Source organism: Polypterus senegalus, chromosome 6, assembly GCF_016835505.1.
Source record: "Polypterus senegalus isolate Bchr_013 chromosome 6, ASM1683550v1, whole genome shotgun sequence".
NCBI lineage: Eukaryota > Metazoa > Chordata > Cladistia > Polypteriformes > Polypteridae > Polypterus > Polypterus senegalus.
This window is the reverse complement of record NC_053159.1, coordinates 110,545,446-110,564,595: the sequence shown is the minus strand read 5'-3', so window position 1 is coordinate 110,564,595 and position 19,150 is coordinate 110,545,446. Positions and strand designations below refer to the sequence as shown.

Sequence of the window (19,150 nt, the reverse complement as noted above, 5' to 3'; positions counted from 1 at the left end):
CTTTGGAAGGAGAAAGCGCGACGGTGCTCCTCCAGTTTTCAGTCACGGATAATTGTATGTTGGTTCGTAGCGTGCATTGTTGCAATGTTACTTTTCTTGGTGGTTTATTGATGTTTATTTTTTCCTCTGTGCTTAAAAATCATTTAAAGAGCGGCCTGATTATGCGGCGTATGCTACGCCGCGGGTTGGCTAGTATAATTGATTTTCCCTTCCATAATTTCAAAGAAGTGATTTTTTTGTACTCAATTAACTTACTTATAGCAGAAAGAAAAGGTGCTGCTGTACAAGTTGATTGCGAGCGGTCTGCCTGGAGTTTGACTCACCATTATTGGGCATTGATGCGGCTGCCAGACAAGTAAAAGTGGAAAATATACAAAATATACAAGTTCAAGCAAATGTTCAAGATAAAATTGAAACTGTAAACTAATTCCTAGTTGAAGTTACACAGATCTTTTCTCAGTTTTAAGATGGATGAATTTGAAAATTTGTCAATGCTTTGAATTGGGAAAATTTAAAAAAATTAAAAACTTCACCCAGGTATCTCAAACAGATCATACTGTAGAAAAATTGAGCTGCCTGGAAAAATTTCTTTGAACAAGTGTGCCACATCTCAACAAAGCTGGACCACAGGGGGCCAAGTTGTTTCATGTGGGCAGACAGACAGACAGAGGCTTTTGCAATAGGTGTTTGCTTCACACAGTATATATGAATGCACTTAAAAATGGGCTCAAAAAAATATCACACAGCATGCATGACTTCCACCGGGTTTACTAACCAAAACTCTGAAGCTCAATAAAATTCAAGATGCCATAAACCTATTGAAAAGTGGGAAAGCTGTTGGCCCACATGGCTATCCAATGTAATCCTATAAACATTATTAACTCAGCTGCTATCAATAGTTATTGATAGTTTTTTTTTGCAGCTAGAGGAAATAAAACTCTACCGAAAATGTCCAACATTAATTACGGTTTTACCAAAGAAAAAGGCTTTCCAGAATGTGAACTGTATAGACCAGAGACAGCCAACACGGAGCCCACGGGCACCTTGGCACCCGCAGAGATCAAGTGAGTTGCCTGCAGGGCAGTGATATTTCAGTTCAGATATTAATTGTAGTTTTAGCTTTTATTTTATTTTATTAAATTTTTATTTCAGTCCAGTTTTCAGTGGAGTCAACATTTTTTATTTGTATTTAGTTCTGGTCTTTTTACATAATATTAGTTCAATTTTAGTTTTTTTTTCTGTTGCAAGACCACAAATGCTGGCCTACACATATTTCAATGCAAGTTATGTTTCAGTCAACAAAATACACTCACAGTTCATAATGCAGTTAAAAACAGCTTGACTACAATGATCAAACAGATTAAGTGGCCTAATGAGTACCGCCAGCAAGATCAGATGTTCCAACCCAAGAAACCAGTCTGTGCAAGCATGTTAATGTTAAGCTTTAAACAAGCACACATTTCGAGAGATTTGTTAATATTGCAAAAACGTCCGTTGCACAGATAGTCACACAGTTAAAATATTAACTTGACGAACGCCTGTAATGCAGGTGCACAGACAAGGTCCTCAGCCACTGGTGCCAGCAGACTGTTCGTTGACAAATTCTGCTGCCAGTACTGAAGCTGGTGAGGCAGTGAGTCCTTCAGGGTCAGATGTACAAATATATGAAGCCAAAAGAGTAGCTTATTCACTAATCAACTGGCAGTATGCACATGGACTACTGTTTATGTTTTAAATCTCATCAGCATTCTTTACACACAGATAGGTAAGGCGCATATTTGGCTAAGAAAAAACGTTACATTTATAGTGGCGAAAGAGAGCGCATTTGTTCTGCTCAATCCATGTGTTTTAAATTTCTCAATTCATACTCATGCAATACAAATGAAAGTATAGAGTGGTGAACAAAAAACATGGATTTCAATTTTGACCTTAATTGAAATATTTAGTTGTTTTTAAAAGTTTAAGTCTTATGCTTTAATCAATTTAATAAAGACTGTTCAACAAAAGACTGTGGTGGGCTGGTGCCCTGCCCGGTGTTTGTTTCCTGCCTTGTGCCCTGCGTTGGCTGGGATTGGTACCAGCAGACCCCCGTGACCCTGTAGTTAGTATATAAGCAAGTTGGATAATGGATGGATGGATGTTCAACAAAAGAATAACAAAAAAAACAAAAGAATATTTTATTTAAAGTCAAAATTTAGTTTTTAAATATTGGATTTTTTTTTCTTAGTCTGATCCCACTTTTTATAAAATTGAAAACCATTTATGGTCTTACCTTTATTTGTAAATGAAATCTATGTGCCTATCCTTCTCCACGAAAATCTGTCACTTTTTTGTAAACGTTCTCCTTATTTTCCTTTAGTTTTAGAAGTCTTAATCTTCCATTTTGGCAGTAAGTCGTAACAAAAAATAAAAATAAACGGACCGCTGCAGTGCACTTGACGTTCTGATATCGCAAACTTATTGGCACCTAGAGCCTCTGCGTAGAAGAACATAAGCAATGAGCACCTGTTGGGCTCACATCCACCCCCTTCAGTGCAACACTGTACCGTCTGCCTCACCTTGCGCCTTTTCACTGCGGTTTTATGGCCGATCAAGCAAGACTAGATATGTCACACACATTCATTAAACACATTAGCCAGACTGTGGAAAGTTAGGGTGTATAATAAACGTATCTACAAACATTAAATTGGTGACATACAGAGAGACTGCAACAGGTACGCGCCAATTGCATGCACCAACCCAGTGTGTCAGGGAGAGCACAGTCCAAGGTAAGGTGAGCCTCGTCTGTGCCGCATTTCTCCCCTGTGTTTGAACAGGAAATGCACCAATTCAGAGATTTTAACTATAAAAATGATCAAAATTATTGGAATCACATAGAAAACAAATTTATAGCACAGACGAGTAGACAAATTTGTGTTTTTTTTTTGTTTTACTTTTTCTGATGGCCCCTGACCAAACGTCCCTGAAGTGCAGTCATTGCGCCAGAGAAGTGCTGGTCTTCCACTAAGTACTGATCCAACTGGTCCTGCAATTAAACTCTGAGACTCTTTTCTTCTTCTCGTACGCTATATTTGCTTTTATCATCACCCGCGCTGTAATTTAAGTATTTCCACACGTTATTTTTTCGCTTTCTGCCTGCAAATATCTGTACAAAATTCGCCATCGTCAACCACACATGCTTATTGATTCAACCAGATGAGCCAGATGTGCAAGAAACAATTGCTTGTTTAATGTAATATATTCCCTTACAGAACATAACTCCAGAGACCTTACTATCTTTTGGTGTAGAAAAAGCCTCTGATAAGAGTTGGATGGGGATATTGGTTAACTGTAGAGGAATTTGTTCCTTAATATATGTAACAAGGAATAAATTACTTTACACTAGTCCAATTAATAAGAAACCTAGATTTTATATTAGCATATGGAAACCGGCAAAGAAGTGTATTTTCACAAATGCTTTTTGTGACTGATATTGAACCACTGGCTATAAACCTCAAGAAGTCCGACAGAAAAATTATCATAAGGAAAAGGCATAAACAGAAAATATAAAGCACTGTATCAGCAGCATAATACATCTCAGATCCTCATTCAACTATGCCATCAGTATTAAACTTGTTAGGAAAATGTCAATCTCCAAATTGAAATTTAATCTCAATAAAACCATGGGTTTTGTTCCCCAGTGCAATACCCTGCACAACAGGAGTTATATAATTTTTCGCTGATTATATGAAGACAGGTAAAATACTTGGACAATATCATTACAAGAAAACAAAAATCTTTTTAAATACAGATTTGTTAATACAATAGAAAATATGAAACAATATGTTAATTGATGGTCCTCTCTCCATATGACTTTAGCCAGGAGAAGTCAGTTTGGTCTAACAATTTTGACTCAACTGTAACATACTTCTAGAAATACAAAATGGCTTAAAGGGCAACTCTATAGTGATCTAAAGCTAAAGGATGATTTTGACTGGTCTGCAAATACTCATACAATAAATCTGATACACAAAATATCTGAAATTGGCAAAAGTCATCAAATTTACACCTACTTCTTTAACCTGTGTAGTACTCAATCTATGGAATTCAGTAAGGATTGTGAACTTTTGAGATATCTGCATTAACAATGTACTATAGATGCATTTAGGGAATGATGAGAAAAGGATCTTTCAATTAAAAGAACAGAAAAGTATTTTAAGTCTATTAATTATAAAATACATTCTTAATTAAACATTGTTCATCGTTCTGTACTTCATCAAAACTGTCTTAAATGTTTCCAGGGCAATATCCACCTGTCAGTGATGTCATTGTGTAATTAATTATATGATGTTGTGTAATTAAACCACTTAGGGCAAAAACATCCCTAATTTTTAATATTAACATCTCTGAAGCAACACCAGATAGGTTAAAACTTGTGCTACTAAAAAAAAAAAAAACCCATTACCGCAACTTCCACAAAGACTTGTTTACCTCCACCTAATACAATTTTATAGGAAAGTGATATACAATATTAGATTAAAGATAAATCGGATTCTCATTACAATGATCTGTTCAGAATTTTTTCAGAACTTGGTAAGAATTCATTATTTATTAGTCTAAATGTGTACACGGGGCCTGCACTGTCTTGAACCTTTTTAATTTTCTACCTAGCTTAATATAAAAAAACATTTTAGTTCTTTTGTCATACAGCTCTCTTGGTTAAATAAAAGTTGAATGCAGAGTTTCATGAACTGTCTTCGTAATATACTATTGTACTTTACATGTTATTTTCATTTGATTGGGTTGTGTTTTATTTTTATGTTTAAATAAAAAGTAATCTTAAATAAATACAAATTACAAAAGATGCCTTTATTGAAAAATGGTGTTTTTCCCTGATTGTGATCATTGCATCTGGACAGGAAAATATTTGTGAATGCTTTATCAGAGGAGTTACAACAGAATTTGTAAAAAAAACTTACTTAAAGTTATTTAAGCCAAGGTATAGTAAACTTAACAAAAAAAAAAAGCTTATATTATTTTAAAAGGCTATAATTCCACTTTTAAAAAAGAACACTGAACATTTTACTCCTGGTTGAAAATCTTGCTTTGAATGAATTTATTCATATTTGATCAGGGTTTACTGCACTAACCCACCACCTCTCACCCATTAACTGTATTAAAGTAAAGATAACTGTCAAGATTTAAACATATAGGATCAACCAGACACACATTTAAATGGGTGCAAATAAAATTAAAGGCTAATATTAAAAGTGCCAGAGACCTGGCTGAAACGTGGCTATACAATGAAAACCCCATTAACAGAAATTTGGACACAAACCCAGCTTATGCAGCCTTGAAAAGAAGAACATGTACATATAAATAATACTTTATGGCCAACACCCTCCGAACCCCACCTCATTAAATCCACCTACCCTTCCCCTCTCCTTATTTGCTTTGTATTTTCATGGATTCCTACAAGTCTAATCATGTTCTTCCGACGATGATTCCTGATAGGAGTCAAAAGCTTAGGAATAGAAAACAATTTTAAGATACATGACTCATTTCCTCTCTTTGTGGATTTCTAGCTACAAATATGCAAACCGTGAGTAAAGAGGGGTGATTAGTTTGATCAGCCATCTCCAATTACTACAGTCTACATCCTCAACAGTAGGACAGTACAGTAACAGTACTACTCAGTGGCAGAATATACAGATATCATATTGCTCCTACATTATTTTACGTCCTTGGTGTGAACCATGAGCATGATTTGGGCTCTGAATTCTATGCAAATACAGGGAACATTGCTATCGAACAATTCAAACTAATCTAAATAAATCTGTTTCAAGCTCGGGGTGATATGCAATGACACACTGTGGCAGTGCGGGTCTGGTCCATGCTCCCTTTTCCTTGTTGGGAGCCTCTTGAACCCAACATGGTCAATGGCCATGACCAGCATGAGTTGAACAGATGAGGACAAACACACCAAGGAAGGCAATGGTATAAAGGTGCTCAGTGCTTTTATTAAAACAAATCAAAACAAAACTGTTATAAACAATAGTGAAGTGTTCTACAAATGTCCAATAAATAAATGATCCAATAAAATGAGGTGATGCTAGAGGTTAAAATCAGTTGAAAATAATCCTTTTTAAAAAAGAGGTTAAAAACGTGTCAGGAAACGGTCCTTAAACCAAACACAGCATATCAGCACAAACATCTCATACAAATTGTTAAGTGCAGTGGTGGAGAGGTGATGATTTGGCTTGTTTTGCAGCCACAGGACCTGGGCACCTTGCAGTCATTACATCGTCCATTATCTCCTCTATAGACCAAAGTATTCTAGAGTCAAATCTGAGGCTGTCAGACAGCTAAAGCTTGGCCAAAATTGGGCCATGCAATAGAACAATGATCCCATGAACACCAGCAAATGTACAACAAAGAGACTGGAGAGGGAAAAAAACAAAAAAAAAAAACAAAAAACAAAGAATCAAGGTGTTGTAATGGCCCAGTCAAAGTCCAGACCTCAATCTGACTGAACGCAGTCGCAGTCCTCAAGAGAACTGTGCATAAACAAACGCCCGCAAACCTCATTGGACTGAAGCAACTCTGTAAAGAAGAGTGGGCCAAAATTCCTCCACAACACTGTGAGAGACTGTTAAAGGTCATACAGAAAACGATTACTTCAAGTTATTGCTGCTAAAGGTACTGAATCATGGGGTGTACTTAGCTTTCACACATGGCTTCTCCATTTTGGCTTCATTTTTGTTAAACAATGACACAGTGGAATGTGTTGTACGTTATTTCATACCGGAGGTTAGATTTAAATAATTTTAGAACTTGGTAAGTATCAGGCTTTTTTTTTATTTTGTCCTGCTATGTAAAACTATAAAGCTACAATAGGGTGTACTTTTTATCACATGAATAAAGATCATTAAAAACAACTGCAATATATTAATAATGCCTCAATATGTTATCATTGTACCAAGATTATAACCTGTTAGACCCAAAAGACACACACATTTTGTTGCATGTGTTTCAGAATAATATATACCCAATAATACCCAAAGCCAGGAAATCACACAGAATCAAAGGCTTTATTATTACATAGCTGCTATTTCTGGGCTTGAAGACATTTTTATACATAGCTTAACATCAAAAAGATATTTTGACACTCCTGCTTTTGCTAAGGAACAACACATAATGGAATTTTGTCACCTTTGTCTGACCACCCTTCAGTCAAACGCACTCCTCATTAGTTTATGCATATCCATGGCCTTTATTCATTATGCTAATAACCAAAACCATTTGGTATTTTCCAGTCATTGTCCTGTAACTTTCAACCCTGGTTCCTTATTGCTAATCCTTCTCCTAGTGTTTGGTATCAGGTTTGAGGGTGTCATTTTGTTACATTGGTGGAGCAGTTACATGTAAGACAGTTAAAACACTGGAATGCACTTAGGCTCAGTGCAATTCAGTGTTCAACTGTGCTTAAACCATATTGGTAGTGAGATTACAATATACTTCAAAAATAATATTTTATAAGGTGCAGAATCACACAGTAAAACAAGTGCTTAATTAAGTCTTTAATCATATTATACATTCTATTTTCTGTTCCTACTATATTCTAATCATCCAGTGTAAATAAAATATCCAATAAATATTCATGCATATATATTTCCATACATGTGCATATACTACCAGTTAAAAGGCAGTGTTATTATTAAAAGAATTATGGTAAAGCAGAATTGTGGTGGGACTGAGTGTAAGTGCCTGTACAGTATGTAAAAAGTGGTGAAAAAGGCATGTAAATTGATTTTCTTTTTTTCATTATTACAGTTTTCCCTGTTCACTCACTTGAATCTTCTCCATATGTTCAAGTACAGCACAGTTAATGAAACCCTGTAGCTACCAACATTAAGAAAGTTGGATGGTGAGCACCATGGTGGTAGTGGTGGTAGATTTAGGTCCCAAGTTCATCTTGCAATGTGTAAGTCAGGCAGCTGGTTGACTTTTACATGTTACATGTAAATACTTAAGTATATAACAGACTAACATATCTAAAAGATTTAAAAGACACTTTTCTTCAATATAGTAACTATCACCTTGCAGACCACTTCACTTATGCTTTTAGATCACAGATTGCCCACCAACCTCACTTTAAGTACCAGTGTTTCCAACTTGGTTTGCTAGAGTAATATTGTAGTTAACATTAGCAAACTTGTTTATCTAAATTAACACATTTTTCAACCATGACAAGAGAGATTAAGTATCATTGACTGTATGCAGGCATGCGGTACTTGGCCAATTGGTGCTAGAAAGTCATATTTTTTATATTTTAGCTCACCCTTTAAAGGGCATTGTTAGTTTGTGAGATAAAGAAATTGCATATGCATCAGGTACAAACTTTTCTTTACCCAAAAAAAAAAAATGAAAGTTGCTTTGATCTGATGAAAGCTACCAGATAATTGCCTCAACTCAATCTTACAGTTTTACAACTACAAAGATCATTAGGATGAATTTACAAACTACCATGATGTCTAACACTTTTATTAGATTAGATATAGTCATGTTTGGGTTTAAATTAATGCAAATGTTATGTTGTGGTTTTTAGAAGGATACAGTAGGTTTATGTTATTATATTCTACAAAGGTCATTCTAAACTGCCAAATATGTAACCAGGATAAGATCCTGCATATGAAAAGATTTGTTCTGGTCCCTGACTTCACACATCATGTCACATGTTCTGGACATGTCCCATGCTTATACTACACTGCAATAAAACTGCCTATTTATCAGAAAGCCTTGGGATTGCAATGACCTTAATCCTTTAACAGCTCTAATTGGTGAATAGAGGACATCATTTAAACTTAATATATTTTACCTCATGCACTTTTTTTTGATTAAAACATAACTAACTCAGAAAAAAGCAGCACCACATGAACTACAACACGCCATGAGGGCAATACACTTTACATGTAATCATGGATGGCTTCCTATCACTGGATTAGTAGTAACAGTTTCCAATACAATCTGTAAGACATGTTGGTTGGTTATGCAAGTACTTGGCACACCTGAAAATACAACTACTACTATAAATTGAAGTATTTAAAATATAAAAGTCAAATGATACACATGTTTATAGGGTCACTTCTATAAACAGAGTACAGTGAAATTCTTAATTGGATGTGCTAGTCAGAAGCCATGATTAGGGAGTATAAAAACCTTACCTCAGAACATTTGCCTTCCATATCTGAAAAATCTCATATTATGAAACAAAGCTAAACCCAACAAGACATCAACACAGCTTTGAGCAGATATATTAGCTGGGTGTTTAAAATTTTTTACTTCAGTTCACAGAGATATACTGAGACCTTTTATGTTGCAAGTCCAATGAAAACAGTTTGGGGGAGGGGGACAAGTTGTGAATGACAACAAAAAAATAATAAATAATTTAAGCAATTAATGACTATCCATAAAAACAGATATCAAAATACTGCTATCTGCACTTTAACCATCTTAATAAATCATCTTTTTGACATAGGGTTAAGACAGCATACCTGGAGTGAGAGAGCACGCCTGCAGCTGTCGAATTACGTGACTCAATTCACCCTGCAAAGTGGCTCCATTGGAGTTTTTTAGGGTCATCAGCATGCTTTCTACGTCCACAATTCCATCGCCTTCTGCATCAAATTGGCTAAAAGCCTGTAGAAAACAAATTATTTAAAATTTATATTTACTGCAGAAGAAATAATATGAAATTATTTAATCTGGGAAAATTATACAAAGTTTCATTTAATCCAAAATTTGACATACAGTAAAAAAAGTAAGTTTTTCTGATTTAGATGAAAAATGTGTACATAAACTTGTAGTATTGATTCCTTCCAAAACCAAAGTGAAAGAGACTCTCTTTCAAAATTTAGGTCAGTACTTTAGGTTTAAGAGGAACTCAATAACATGCAGATGGTGAAACTTACTTTAGCATTTTACATACATGAAAATAATGAAGTAGTATTTAGTAAACTGAAAATATATACAAAATATACTTTTAAAACAGATTCTGATGGTATTCTTAATCTGTAAGAGAACAAATAACTACAAGGCTTTGGTTCACGTGTAGAATCTGTAATAAACCCAAAAGAGAGTTTTAATCCACAGGCATTAAGGCGATTCAACAGCCACTTAAATTGAACAACTGCATGAGTTTACTTTAAGTGAATTTCTTGTATAGAGCCATGTTATATTTATAGGTACATTATTATCACATGTACAAAGTATATTAGTTTTCCTACTTGCATGTGCCAGTCAACATCACCACTCTCTGGTGACATAATTAGGAGGTATAACTATAATATCTCAAAATATCTGCCTTTTATGGATGATGTTGTATGCACTATTTTAAATATACCACTAGCTGAAAGATGTACTGACAATTACTTGATGGAGTGAATGAAGTTCTGAGTGATGCCCGTGTTCAAAAGTTCATTAAAATATTAAATTAGCTCCATAAATTTGTTTTTGATCACTACTGATGGGCCATGCAGTACCTTTTACAACTTTGTACCCTTTATACATTTTTTTGATGTTTTCTAACATGTACAAGGGCAAAGGCAGCTATTTCTATTCAAACTTTGCAGCACACGTGGGAAGCACTGCAATGCAGATACAGAGCAGTGCAAGCAACAATAAAAGACGAAAGAGAATGTAAATAACCAACACTGATGTGACTAATAATAAAAATGAAACATATTTCCTTAGTGAGATACAGTAGACCCCTGCGAAGTAGCAGTTCAGAGTTTGCAGCCTCAGTCATTCACAGATTTTTCCTTTGAACCTATCTAATAATTGTTAGCGGAAACCGAAAATATCCTCCGCAATTTTTATGGCTTTTATCGTGGTAATACCACACTGTAGAGAGAACAGGAAGCAACTGTAGAGGAAAAAGCAGCTTGGGATGGTGAAAGTTAGGCAACAGATTTTGAAACTGCAACTTCCAGCAGTCCCTGCAATGACTCCGATTGGTCTTCTGCTGAGGGTGTTGGGGCTGTTTGGGTCAAAGGACGTCAAGCGTGGCTTTTAAAAAGGCGGCCAGTGACCAAAAAGCAAAAAAAAATTTTTTAATTTGTATTACAAATTCCTGTCTGTCTGCCTTCTGTTGGGTTACCTGTACTTATTCATTTTGTCCTGGATTGTTTGGTGTGTCTGGATTGTCTACCATCTGCCTGTGTACATGAGCACTGTAAGTGGATTCATGGCCATCCTGCAAAGAAAGGAGCGCTCCTGAACCTGTCCACACGTCTTTACCATTTCAGGAACTAGCAGTAGGACTATCTTTACATTCCCATTCGACGTGCGGATCTCTGGACTATCTACTTTTCATCATTACATTTCATTTGTTGCCGTTTTTCATGATTTACTGTGTGTTTTGTTGTATTTAATGTGTAATCTCCCTAAGGGGAATAGGGGTGATATTGTTGTTTTAATTTATTTCATTTGTTCTCATTACATTCTTTAACTGCTGTTTGATTACCGATTTGCTTTGCTTTTGTCTCTGTGAGTGCGTGCAGGTCGGGCCAAGGCTGGGTGCGTCCCTGGAATCTCCGCCATAAAAATAAATAAATCAACGTCTTCTCGACGGTGTGAATCTTAGCGGCACCGGACCACTACAGCGTTATTCATTTCTCCTTGCTGCGGATCGATTGTGATGCATCTCCAGCGGAGTGTTCTTGTGTTTTGCATTTTGTTCCTCTTAACACTTAAACCGCCACACCTGGATATAATTGCTTCCCAGTCAATGCCGTACAGTCGTTCAGCAGCCAGCTCATGACCACTGCCAGTCCCATGTGAGCAGGGGGGCTGAACAAACCCCTAGAAGACACTTACACTCCTCAAAAAACCTTTCTTAAAAAATGCTCTGATCGACTACTTTTACATTGCTCCCTTACTTGCAGCTGCTCTGTCGCGCGATATGCTTGTCACGCTACGCTTACTTAAAAGCATGAACAGTCCCTGTCCTTTTTGGCTGATTGCTTTGTTTCTCTCTCCTCCCCCAGACATCCTCTGCTCCTGTTGGGGCTCCCGTTGTGCTCCCCTATGATGTTTGTCTATTCTTTAATCGAGAACTAACTGCATACTGAGCTCGTTTTACTTCTGAAAGAGACATTAAATTTCACTATTTCTTTGTGAATTACTTAAACTGCAGCAAAAAAGAAGTATTTGGTGTGCAGGGTTGCATTAACCCCCAAGTATGTGGCAGTTCAAGTGTTAAAGGCCCAAGATGCCGTCGAAACGTCCTGCACCTTCTAAAGCTTCAGTCAATGAAAATGCACTTGTATGAATTACAGTACATATAGCGGTAACATCAGTATTTTACATTCTAGCACTGCTGACATATCAGTACAGTACTGTACAGTATATGGGTTTACCTTTACATTCTTTTTTTAAGGAATGTATTAAGCGGAGATTGAAATTAAATTAAAGTGTTTTGGGGGCATATTTAGGGTTTAAACTATAAAAAGGCATTTTATTTTAACCATATCCAAAATTCACGGGTGCTCTAGGAACGTAACTCCCGCAGATTTTGGGGGTGTACTGTATAATTAAACTGTAAAAAGGATGAAGTAATACACAGCAGTCATACTGAGAAGCATTGCCATTGATGGGTGAGAGAGGATATGAGCATAAATTCAACAGAAGAAGAATACATTGTAAGTGAGGGTGCTGGACTTAAAAGACAGGAAGGAAGAGAAAGGTTATTAACTAATATAAAAACACATCGCAGGCAGATTGAGGGTGAAACAGCTATTTATAGGGGCTAGCAGGTGTTAAGAGACTTGTAGTATGTAGTTCCCTTAAACATGTATTTAATTTCTTAAATTATTTTTTTAATAATTCAAAATGTATTTAATTTCTTAATTAAAAGAGGGTGGAGTTGTTCAATAATCCAAATTTTAAAAATGAGGTCAGAATGATGCAAGTCGTGTTTGAAGTGGATTTTTTGGAAGATATCTTTGAAGAAGCTTGCTTCCAGGAGGCATACACCTGCAAGAGATGCCACCTAATCTATCACCTTGAGATCAGGATTCCTGAACACAGAGGAGAAGGTAGCTAACCTGCAAAGAAGTACAGAATTGTCGACCTTTACCCAGATATCCTTTAGGGTAAAGGTGTGCACCAGAAGGAACTCTAGGCCACAAAGGTAAAAACTGATTGGTCACAGTCAGAAGTACAAAGTAAACTGTAAAACTGTATAATGTAAAGGTTGCATGCTGTCCAAAGTTATCCAACACAGAGTTGGAAGTGTCCAATCATTTTCATACATTTTTATACATATATATATATACATATAAATACATATACTGTACATATATATATACACATACATATACACATACATATACATACATATACATATATACATACATACATAAATATATACATTTACTAGCAGAATACCATAGCCATGAGAAGTAGTGTGTTAAAGAAGTTATGAAAAAGAAAAGCAAATATTTTAAAAATAACGTAAGATGATTGTTAATGTAATTGTTTTGTCATTGATACGAGTGTTGTTGTCATATCTATCTATATATATATATATATATATATATATATAGCAAAATAGCTGCGATTGGCAGCGAGAAGTAAAAGAAAAGGAAACATTTTAATAATAACTTAACATGATTGACAATGTAATTGTTTTGTAATTGTCATGAGTGTTGCTGGCATATATATATATATATATATATATATATATATATATACACACACACACACAGACACATATATAAACATATATACATATAAACATATATATATATATATATATACACACACACACACATCTATACACATATATATATACAGTTTTATATATATATATATACACATATACACACACACATATATACACACACATATATATACACATACTGTATATACAACATATACATATCTACATATATACTGTATATACACATATATATACAAATCTACATATATATATCTACATATATATATTAGGGTGGGACTCGATTAAAAAATTAATCCAATTAATTAGAGGCTGTGTAAGAATTAATCTTGATTAATCGTATGTAATCGCACGTAAATTTGCCCCAAATGCAAATGTTTTTTTTTTTTATTTAAAAGCGGTTTTAGTGGGCGACAGAATCAAATAATAGACATGGACATGAATATTGTAAACTGAAGCTGTTTTAATTTCTGAAAAAAAAAAAGCTTTTAAACTGCATTTGAATTCAAAACAGAAACAAAAATATCATCCCTGGTTAAAATTGGGCAGACTTAAAAATAAAGTGGTAGTTTAAGTACTTTAAGTACATTTTCAGAATAGTATTGTCTTTAAATAATAATAACCAAAATTTCACCATAAAGTGCAGTTTTCTTCTTAAAAAATAAGTCAGAAACATAAAAGGTAATTTGACCAGCTTACTCTTTAAACTCTGAGTAACATTAGCCAAAATTATTTTGTACATTAGGCTAAAACAGTGTGATCATTGAACATTTTGTAATTAGATGTATTTAGAATTACTAACGGTCACGGAAGTCCAATGATCCCCAGTAAGAGCCACAAAGTCCGCTTTCTGTAATGCATCTAATTTTGCTTGCTTTTCAGTGTGCACAAAACCATGCTTTTATCAAGGCTTTCGGGTAGTCGAAATGATCAGTCGTAGGAGCGCTTTATTCCGACTCTAACATTTTTGTAGCTGTGATGTGTGCATCAGTGTAATGGATGTACCAGGAAATCATGCATTGACAAAAGTTCCGTTTGCTTGGAATTGAAAGTGTGATTAAATCGTTATTTTTAGCGCTTATGGAGTACATGCATCGAAGCTTCTAAACTGTGCTTGTGCTAAGAAAGGGAAAATTTTAAAAATAACGTAACATGATTCTGCGTTAACCTAATATTTTTCATACGTCCCAAACCAAGGAGATGGGAAGGTAAAATGAATCGGGTAGCGCGCGTACATAGTCAGTACATCCCCTCTCGGGAATCGAACCTCGAATGTCGGCGTTAGAAGACTCTACAATTGCGCCACCGCTTGTCTATGCTAAAGTATGTATTGTAGATCGGGCTATAGATATACATTTATATATATATACCCGTGTATCACAGTGGAGAAGTAGAAGTTATGAAAAAGAAAAGGGAACATTTTAAAAATAACGTAACATGATTGTCAATATACAGTAATTGTTTTGTGAGTGTTATTGAATGTTGCTGTCATCAAGGATTTGATTATCATTATTTCTTTCAATCAGGCTCGTATTTGTAGGATGTGTTCAAGTTACATTCCGTGTTTGTCAATCGTTGTAAAGATAAGAGGTTTCATTCATCGATTAGTTCCTTACTGCATCAATAAACAGCTCGTCTTCCTTTTTATCTGTGATGTGACAAACTGCATGCACGGGTTTTTTTTTACGCTGTCTTCCTTTAGCGGGACATTGACTTTTTCCACCGTGTGCTTTGTTTCCACAGTAGCTGCATTTATGAATATGCTTATCAGACGCTTCATATTTTTTGCTGCCTTTTCAATTGTGTAATTGGTTTTGTTCAGCTCTTTGGAACTGTTGCTTTTATCTGTGCACTGCATCAGTTCACGTGAGCCACTCGGTGTACTTGCATCGAAGGTTCCCAGCTGTGCTGGTGCCATCTCGTGCTATGTCCATAGCTTTATTTAATGTTACCTTAGTCCTGGCACTTAAAACTTTCTCTGGCAGTTTCGCTGAGTTTGTGTCAAACACCACCCTGACCATCTCATCTTCCTCTCCATAAGCACAGTCCTTCACCCGTGAATATTTACCCGTGGCAGTTTGCTATTGGATTGCCGCTGACGGATGGCCTTATATGGGCAGGCACTAAATTACAAACGCCAGCGCAGCCTGTCTATGAACTTAATTTAAAGTGTAGGTTTACATCGTGCTTTGTTTCAAGTAGCAGAACTTCGCTTCTTATTGTTTAGCTGCCTTCTCAATTATATAATGCATGCTTTCTTGAGCGCTTTTTTGAGGTCTTCCTGGTTTTCTATGTACTGCGTGATTACGTGGGAGGCGTGATTATGTCACACGAAACTCCGCCCCCACGGCGTTGAAGCTCATCTCCATTACAGTAAATGGAAAAACTGCTTCCAGTTATGACCATTACACGTAGAATTTCGATATAAAACCTGTCCAACTTTTGTAAGGAAGCTGTAAGGAATCAACCTGCCAAATTTCAGCCTTCCACCCACACGGGAAGTTGGAGAATTAGTGATGAGTCAGTGAGTGAGTGAGTGAGTGAGTCAGTGAGTGAGTCAGTGAGTGAGTGAGTGAGTGAGGGCTTTGCCTTTTATTAGTATAGATACATACATACATATATACATATATACACATATATACATATATATACACATACATATATACACATATATACATATACATATACATATACACATATACACATATATACATATACACATATATACATATATATACATATACATATATATACATATATATACATATACATATATATACATACATATATATATACATACATATATACAGTAATCCCTCCTCGATCGCGGGGGTTGCGTTCCAGACCCCCCCGCGATAGGTGAAAATCCACGAAGTAGAAATCATATGTTTCTATGGTTATTTTTATATATTTTAATCCCTTATAAACTCTCCCACACTGTTTATAAATATTCCCCTAGAGTTATACAGCATAATCCCTTTGTATTCTCTTAGATATTAGGTAAGATTCATTGAAATGATGTATATAAACACACTGTTTATATACAATAAAACCTAAATATTATTTTAAAGATATTGAGTGTCTCCGATATCACATGTTACAGCCATTACGATAGACATGCCACCAGCAATAAATACGTACATTGCAACAAAAATAGTATACAGTAAATGTGTGTGTACAGTGACACTAAACGTACGTACATGTACTAAGTACTGTAAGCAGAAAATTAATTATGGTTACTCACCAACAATGACACGATGAGTTGTCCGATAACAATGATTTTTATTTTACTGCACAACAAAGGAGAGCGTTACAGCCCTTAAAGGAGCCACTTCAGGCGATTGTGTAGCACTGCCGTTGTTCTTCTTCTGGCAGTCTTCAATCCAAATCCCTAAAGCAGATTCCATCCAGACTACTGTCTTATTACATCCACTTACAACTCATTTTGCACCCTGGTTAAAAGGACACTGCGGCTGTAGATCTTATATTCCTTTCCTACTTTTTAAATAAAAAGAATCGTAGCCTTCAACAAATCCAAAACGTTTACCTTTTCGGCAATTGTTAACATCTTCCGTTTGCGCTTGGGCACGGCCCCTGAAGCAGTAGCAGATCGTTTTGGAGCCATAATGAAGGGCTTGACTATGCACAAACATAAACACAAAAGGGCACAACTCTTTACACAGAGAAACACGTTGATGCTGAATGAGCGAGACAAGACTTCCTGGTTAACAATGCTTTCAGCAAGCAGGAACTTAACTGCGTGCTCTGATTGGTTAGCTTCTCAGTCATCCGCCAATAGCGTCCCTTGTATGAAATCAACTGGGCAAACCAACTGAGGAAGCATGTACAGGAAGTAAAAAAACACACTGTCCGCAGAACCCGCGAAGCAGCGAAAAATCCGCGTTATGTACTTAGTTATGCTTTCATATAAAATCCGCGATAGAGCGAAACCGCGAAAGTCAAAGCGCGATATAGCGAGGGATTACTGTGTGTGTATATATATATATATATATATATATATATATATATATGTGTATATCTATACTAATAAAAGGCAAAGCCCTCACTCACTCACTCACTCACTCACTAATCACTAATTCTCCAACTTCCCGTGTAGGTAGAAGGCTGAAATTTGGCAGGCTCATTCCTTACAGCTTACTTACAAAAGTTGGGCAGGTTTCATTTCGAAATTCTACGCCTAATGGTCATAACTGGAAGGTATTTTTCTCCATTAACTGTAATGGAGTTGAGCTGGAATGACGTGGGGGGGCGGAGTTTTATGTGACATCATCACGCCTCCCACGTAATCACGTGAACTGACTGTCAGCGCGGTCGCGTAGAAAACCAGGAAGACCTCCAAAAGCGCTTAAGAAAACATGCATTTTATAATTGAGAAGGCAGCGAAACAATAAGAAGTGAGCGGGAGACATATACTACCATGTTCATGAGTGTTGCCAGCTCGGAAAGAAAGCACGGTGTAAACCTAAACTTTAAATTAAGTTCATAGACAGGCTACCGCTGGCGTTTCACATGCCCACAGGTAATGCGGGATACAAGTTTAATGAGAGGACGCAGGATATAAGCGAGAGTTTTGATCACTTTGTAACTAAGTTAAAATTGTAGGTGAAGGGGTGTGCTTATGCAAATTCAGAGACTGTGTTTGTGGGGATTGACAGTTAAAGGCGGGTGGGGAGTCACGTCATCATCTCCCCTCCCACCTCATTTTGCTCTGAGCTGAGCTCATGCTACGCTGTCTTCGAAGCAACCGTCAGACTGCCACCAAATACTCACAGAAAAATCCACAAGTTAATACACACGCTGTCTCTAGAGTTTCTACACACTGAATCCTCCAGGTACTACTTACAAACGGTCACATTGACAATCGTGTTACGTTATTTTTAAAATCTTTCCTTATCTTAGCACAAGCACAGCCGAGAAGCTTCGATGCATGTGCTCCATAGCAGTAAAAAATAATGCATTTAATCACACTTTGCATTACAAGCAAAGGGGAGCTTTTGTCAATGCATGATTTACTGGTACACGGATTACATTGATCAGCGCATCACGATTCATTTTACCCTCGCACCACCTTAGTTTGAGAAGAAGTATGAAAAAATATGAGGTTAACACAGAAAAACAGATCACCAATTCAAGCTTTATGAATAATCGATTAAGCCATCAATAATTGTTTTGGTAAAGCCATCCTCCTTCCATTTTATAATTTTTCGCCACTAGCCATGATTAAATGAGCGGTAAAAAGTAAGAGCAAAGTGAGGGTGACTTATTTAGGCAGGCATATATATGACAGCAACACTCATGACAATGTCAATCATGTTACGTTATTATTAAAATGTTTCCTTTTCTTTTTCATTACTTCTTTAACAAACTACTTCTCCGCTGCGAAGCGCGGGTATTCTGCTAGTGTGTGTA

General features: G+C 36.1%; 1 protein-coding gene across 1 annotated transcript in view; it reads right to left on the bottom strand.

Annotated features, from left to right (window-relative positions):
* zzef1 (zinc finger, ZZ-type with EF hand domain 1) overlaps positions 1-19,150 on the bottom strand; it is a 273,801-nt gene that overhangs the window by 239,103 nt on the left and 15,548 nt on the right. The window contains exon 2 of the mRNA XM_039756776.1: positions 9,534-9,678. Coding sequence (XP_039612710.1) covers positions 9,534-9,678 — 145 coding nt within the window. The remainder of the gene's footprint in view (positions 1-9,533; positions 9,679-19,150) is intronic.